Source organism: Nestor notabilis, unplaced genomic scaffold (genome assembly GCF_000696875.1).
Source record: "Nestor notabilis isolate BGI_N333 unplaced genomic scaffold, ASM69687v1 scaffold25593, whole genome shotgun sequence".
In the NCBI taxonomy this organism is placed as follows: Eukaryota; Metazoa; Chordata; class Aves; order Psittaciformes; family Psittacidae; genus Nestor; species Nestor notabilis.
In genome coordinates, this window is record NW_009921965.1 from 8,345 (window position 1) to 14,306 (window position 5,962).

Sequence of the window (5,962 nt, forward strand, 5' to 3'; positions counted from 1 at the left end):
GTTTAAGCTGACAGACCACTTTATGGATTGTTTGCAAGGTTTATTTTAATCCTGTAGGCACTGATGTGCTGCTGTGCCAGGAGCCCCGCGCCCTTTGGGTGCCTGATTGTATTCTGGTTGTTCCTGTGTCAGTGCATTGACAAAGTAAATCAACTGCTTCAAAAGGAAATTAATTTGCTTCCTGCCTTTACATGTTTGGCTCCCATCTTGGGGAGGAAGAAGGAGTTTCAAAGTTCACAAGGAATATAAATAGAATCACATGCAGTGAAATACCTTTCTGCCTTCAGTCCCTGAGATTCTTCCAGAGGAGGCCACGAGGATGTTACGGGGCCTGGAGCACCTCCCAGATGAAGACAGACAATTTGGTTTGTTCAGCCTGGAGAAGAGAAGCTGCTGGAGACCTCAGAGCAGCTTCCAGTGTCTGTAGGGGGCTAGACACTCTTCATCAGGGACTGTAGTGATAGGACCAAGGGAGAATGGGTTCAAACTTAAACAGGGGAGATTTAGGTTAGATACAAGTCAGAAGCTCTTCCCTGGGAGGGTGCTGAGGCGCTGGCACAGGGTGCCCAGAGAAGCTGTGGCTGCCCCAGCCCTGGCAGTGTTCAAGGCCAGAGACACTGTGTCTCATACATCCCTCACGTTAGTTTGCTCTGACTTGTGTGCACCCTCCACCCTGCCCTTGGGTCAACACTTTCTGCTTGTCTTTCTGGCCAACCATGTGCTCAACTTACCTGTGCTCCATTTTGACCTGTGTGGCCTCACAAATTTCTTGCATACCTGCCACCACCTCTTCTGTATTACTCTTCAAGCTCTGGTTTCCCCTGTCAGGAAGGAGCTTTGTGTGCATAGTTCTCAGGTGGGTCCTCTTTCATCCTGCCTGGTCAAAAGTGGGCAGCAGGGCTGGCAGTAAGACATGCCTTGTTGCCACGGGGATATTCCCTCCCCTGCTCTGACTGTGCCTTTTCAATCATGTTCTCCAATTAGTTGTATTTCTTTGATTAGTTTTAAATCCTAATTGAGACCAGTCATCCTTGTGCAGGAAAGAAGGAAGGATCCAGCAACCCATCCACTGTAAAGAACTCCCACTAAAAATGTGCTGTAACAACTCTGGGTATTGGTAGGAACCACAGAAAGCACTGTTCTAAAAAAAGGAAAGGAAAGGCTGAAAATAGCAGAATCCCAGGAAAACTAGAACAATTGCTGCTATTAAAGTCAAGTAGCTAAAATGAACCCACACTGGAAGCAAGTCGGGACTCCTAAAAGTAGCTGAACATTTAGAGGTTGCCTGTTGAGGGAAACCTTCCTGCAACAGAGCTTCCTATAAGTTCTGCAGCCTGCTGATTTTTGAGAGCCTGCAAAGCTTCTTGGTGACACAGATCAAAGTGCTGCAGATCATTTTGTGCCTGGGAGGCAAGAAAGCAAGCCTTAAAATAGGAAGGAATACACCAGAATGGGCTCTCTTACAGCTCGGCCTGGCCACAGACCCCAGTGCCCTGGTTTCCCATAGTCCCTACACCAGTTGCAGAGTCCTGGATATGTTTCTCTTGAAGTTCAGTCCAAGACCTGTCAGAGGCCAGGTTGGACACAGGGGCTTGGAGCAACTTGCTCTAACAGAAGGTGTCTCTGCCTGTAGCAGGGGGTTGGAGCTGGAGGAGCTTTAAGGTCCCTTTCAACACGAACCAGTCTATAATTCTGTGATATTCTTCAGTTGTCTCTTCCCTTTCCCTCGTTGGTTGTTATAAATACCCTTGATGCTCTCTAACTCTATTTTTATTAAGGTTTGTGTGAGTCCAGGTCCATAGAGACTGCAGAGAGCACCTGAGAGCTTACCACCATAGCAATCCTCTGCCGCTGCCTAATGCCCTTTTCCCCTTCCCTCCTGCAGTGGTTGAAGGATCCCGGTCCCCGCAATGAGAAGAGGACACTCTTCTGTGACATGGTGTGTTTCCTGTTCATTACTCCCCTGGCTGCCATCTCGGGCTGGCTGTGCCTGCGTGGAGCCCAGGATCATTTGCAGTTCAACAGCCGGCTGGAGGCCATCGGACTCATAGCACTAACGATAGCACTTTTCACAATCTACGTCCTTTGGACGCTGGTAAGTGGCTGCTGCCCAGGGCCTTCTTTGTGTTCAGGAGGGAGATGGAAGTCCTGGCTCACCCCATGTTCCTGCCTCCCCCTGGGAGAAAACCTTGAGCTCTTTCTCTTGAAGGTCCATTTAATTTACTTCAAATGGGAGCTGCTTGCTAAGAATGAGAAACCACTTCCTCATCATCTGCTTTCCAGATTGACATAGGAACAGTGTTCCCCGGGGTGTCGTGTACCAGGGTGCAGAGCTGGGTGGGAAGGTCTGGTGCTGGGGGCAGGCAGAGGTCCAGTGGTGATGCCTATTCCTATTTTCAAGAAGAAACACAGAAATGGTACCCATGTGGAAAATGTTTAACAGCCTAAATAATAGATCCCTAAATAGCAGACCCGCTCTACCCTGCTTGTGTGAGACTCCCCCCTGCAGTCCTGCGTCTAGCTCTGGGGCAACAACAAAACAGGAATGTGGAGCTGTTGGAGCAAATCCAGAGGAGGCCACAGAGCTGCTGCGAGGGCTGGAGCAGCTCTGCTCTGGAGCCAGGCTGAGAGAGCTGGGCTGGGGCAGCTGGAGAAGAGAGGGCTCCTCAAGGGGACACCTTAGAGCAGCTCCAGTGCCTGAAGGGGCTCCAGGAAACCTGGAGCGGGGCTTTGGACAAGGGCCTGTAGGGCCAGGACAAGGGGAATGGCTTTAACTTGCCAGACGGGAGACTGAGATGAGCTCTGAGGCAGAAGCTCTTCCCTGGGGGGGTGCTGAGGCTCTGGCACAGGGTGCCCAGAGAAGCTGTGGCTGCCCCATCCCTGGCAGTGTTCAAGGCCAGGTTGGACACAGGGGCTTGGAGCAACCTGCTCTAGTGGAAGGTGTCCCTGCCCGGGGCAGGGGTTGGAGCTGGAGGAGCTTTAAGGTCCCTTCCAACACAAATCATTCTGTACTTCTGTGATAAATAATCTGCTGTCATGTCGCTCCATGCTTTGTGCTGCACAGGTTGGCCGTGCCCAAAGGAAGTGCACACTGACCACTGGGGTTTTGGGGTTCTCTGTGGCCCACAACTAGACAAATTCCTACACAGTATTTTAATGATGTCAGTAGCACAGAAGGGTGTGTGCAAGAAACACTCCAGCCCTGGGGAGAGCTCTGACTTCTCCCTCATACTGGGTTTTCTGAGGTGAGGCTGGGCAGGCAGCCTGCCCTGAACCACTGCTGTGCCTGTGGAGCTGTGCTGCCTGGGGCTGGAGGTGCTGGGAATTAGTGGGAACCTGCACTTGCCTCTCTGGGTGTTGAACTGATCCCTGCTGGGAAAGAGCTTCCTGCAGATGCCTTAATTAACATCTTTTTGGACATGCTGGATGAGGAACCAGGAGCTTGGGGTGAGTCCTGAAGAGCAAAAGGTTAATGTGGCTCCACAGTGTAGCACATCTGTGAGTGCTTCCAGCTAAGTCCCAAGGAGCTGCTGGGTTGGGGCCAGGTCCCTGCCCTGCTGCTCCCTGTGCCCTTGGGGCTCCCATGCCAGGGACTTCCCTCTGTTTCCCATTCCATTCTTTTATGTTCTAGATGGAATTTGGGGTTTGGATCCTCATTTTAATGTTCCTGTTCAAAGCCCTGTGTGTGCTCATGCCCTGTCTATACCCTTTTCCAGCTGCTTGCTGGGAAGCATGGTTTTGGGAAGGGAAGGGAAGAAGTGCAGCTGCTGGAGGAGGAATAGTAGGACCCCAAAAAGCTGGCAGTAGAAATGCCACAGCCCATTTCCCTGCCATCTCATGCTCTGCTTTCTCAGAGTAACACCTTCCCCTGGGGTTAGGGTGGTCCTTGGAGCTCTCCTACACAGACTTGTGTGCCAAGAGAGGGTGAGCTGGTGCTGCAGCCTTCACTGGGGGGGTGGTGGTTGCAGTGGGTGCCTGATGAGTGCTGCTGTCAAAACATGTCTCCTGTCCATGCTGCATGAGGTTCATTTCTGTGAAAGCAAAGCTAAAATTGGAAACCTTAAGGGGAAGTGCTCCTGTGTTCTGTGTCCCAGGACTGCTCTGGAGGAGCTGGAAATCTGGCTGAAATGGAAAAACTGGGGGTTTTTTATAAATTACCAAGTCCTGACTAAAATGGCTCTAGTTGTGCTGAGCTTCACATCCCTTTGAACAGAGAAGGACATGAAATGAAGCCCCTTTATTCACATTTACCATATTCAGCTGCAGCTCTTCCTGTGCCACCATGGCCTGTGCAGCACAAGGGGCTGTTGTGCATCTGTGGGAGGCTGTGGCCAAGGCTGCAGCTTCTTCCTGGGCAGCAGGAGCTTTCCTTGAGCTTTACACCATTAACTCCCCCTTCACCCACTGCCTCTGCAGGTTGGAGGTGCTTTTGCTTCGTGCTTATGAGCAAACAACCTTATCCCCACAGTTGTCCCCCTACAACAGGAAAAATGGGGAGTGCACACATGGATGAGCTAAATTGCCTTGATGCTGTGGCGCAGCTTCATTTCTCATAGCAGATATCAGAGACCTATCCCAAAGTAATAGGAATACTGACTTTTCCTTGTCAGATATACTTCCTACTTGCTAGGCAAATGTTTCCTGTACTCTTACAAAGGATGAAAGCTTGGTTTTGACGAGTTGCTGACTGCATTCAGTATTTAATTCTCTTGCTCATCATTTGTAGGAAAATGAATAGGAGGGAAATACATGCTCCTTTTGTTCCTTCCTCCAGAAACTCTAGAAAAGTTTCATTTCAAAGCTAAGGAGTCAGCGGGAGCTGTGAGACAGTCTGTAGTGATGGTAAGGATTGCAAGAGGACACAGGGAGGAGCCCAGCCGGCTGGGGAAGCGCAGCTCGAAGCTCCCCCTTGCAGGGCTGCTCTAAAACTGCAGCCGCTCGTTCAGGTCCCTTGAGTCTTTGCATCCTCTCCTGGCCAAGGGAGTTCAACCACTGTCCTGTTGTTACAGATCAAGGAGAGAAGTTTGCAAAGGGCAGAGATCATCTACCAGGATCTGTGAGATGGGAGGAGGCTGGTTGGATTCAGACATGAGGCTGGTCCTGTTGAGAACTTCTTGTTTTGGCCTTACAAGGTGCTCACTTCAGCCCGTGGCCAGGGTGAAGCTGCGGTTCCTCCCTGACACATCTCACCAACCTTGTACCCAAACTTTGTCCCTCTGTCCTGGTGCTGCCCAGAAAAGCCCCTATGGGTGTGTTACCATAGGTGTTACCAGGAATTCATTGATTCCTCGTCAAAGGCCTGGGATATGGAAAGCCCAAAAGTTGCAGCCGTGAACCCCCCTGTGTGCTGGGAGCACCCCCAGAGCATGAGCAGCAGCTCAGGGAGGGGATCCTGCCCCTCTGCTGAGAGGGACTTTGGACAAGGGCCTGTAGGCCCAGGACAAGGGGAATGGCTTGAACCTGCCAGAGGGGAGGTTGAGATGAGCTCTGAGGCAGAAGCTCTTCCCTGTGAGGGTGCTGAGGCGCTGGCACAGGGTGCCCAGAGAAGCTGTGGCTGCCCCATCCCTGGCAGTGTTCAAGGCCAGGTTGGACACAGGGGCTTGGAGCAACCTGCTCCAGTGGAAGGTGTCCCTGCCCATGGCAGGGGGTGGAGCTGGAGGAGCTTTAAGGTCCCTTCCCATCCAAATTCCATGATTCTATGGAAACCATTTCAGTGCTGTCTCCTTTGGCTGGGATGCTGATGGTTTGGCACGGAATACACAGCGAGCAGACGTGTGTCTGCTCTGTAGTGACTGTGTCTCTACAGCTCCAGCCCTGGGGCCGGGGTTTGGTGACCATCCCGCGCGTTGTCCTCCCCAGGTCTCGTTCCGGTACCACTGTCAGCTGTACTCGGAGTGGCGAAGGACCAACCAGAAGGTCCGGTTGATGCTCCCATCCTCCCGGAGCCCTCACCCCGTGCCCC

At 51.9% G+C, this 5,962-nt stretch overlaps 1 protein-coding gene across 1 annotated transcript in view; it reads left to right on the forward strand.

Annotated features, from left to right (window-relative positions):
• Positions 1-5,955, forward strand: part of MARCH2 (membrane-associated ring finger (C3HC4) 2, E3 ubiquitin protein ligase) — a gene marked incomplete at both ends in the record, with an annotated part of 11,861 nt that extends 5,906 nt beyond the window's left edge. Inside the window, 2 exons of the mRNA XM_010011394.1 lie at positions 1,886-2,095; positions 5,860-5,955. Coding sequence (XP_010009696.1) covers positions 1,886-2,095; positions 5,860-5,955 — 306 coding nt within the window. The remainder of the gene's footprint in view (positions 1-1,885; positions 2,096-5,859) is intronic.
• Between the last annotated feature and the right edge of the window lie 7 nt (positions 5,956-5,962).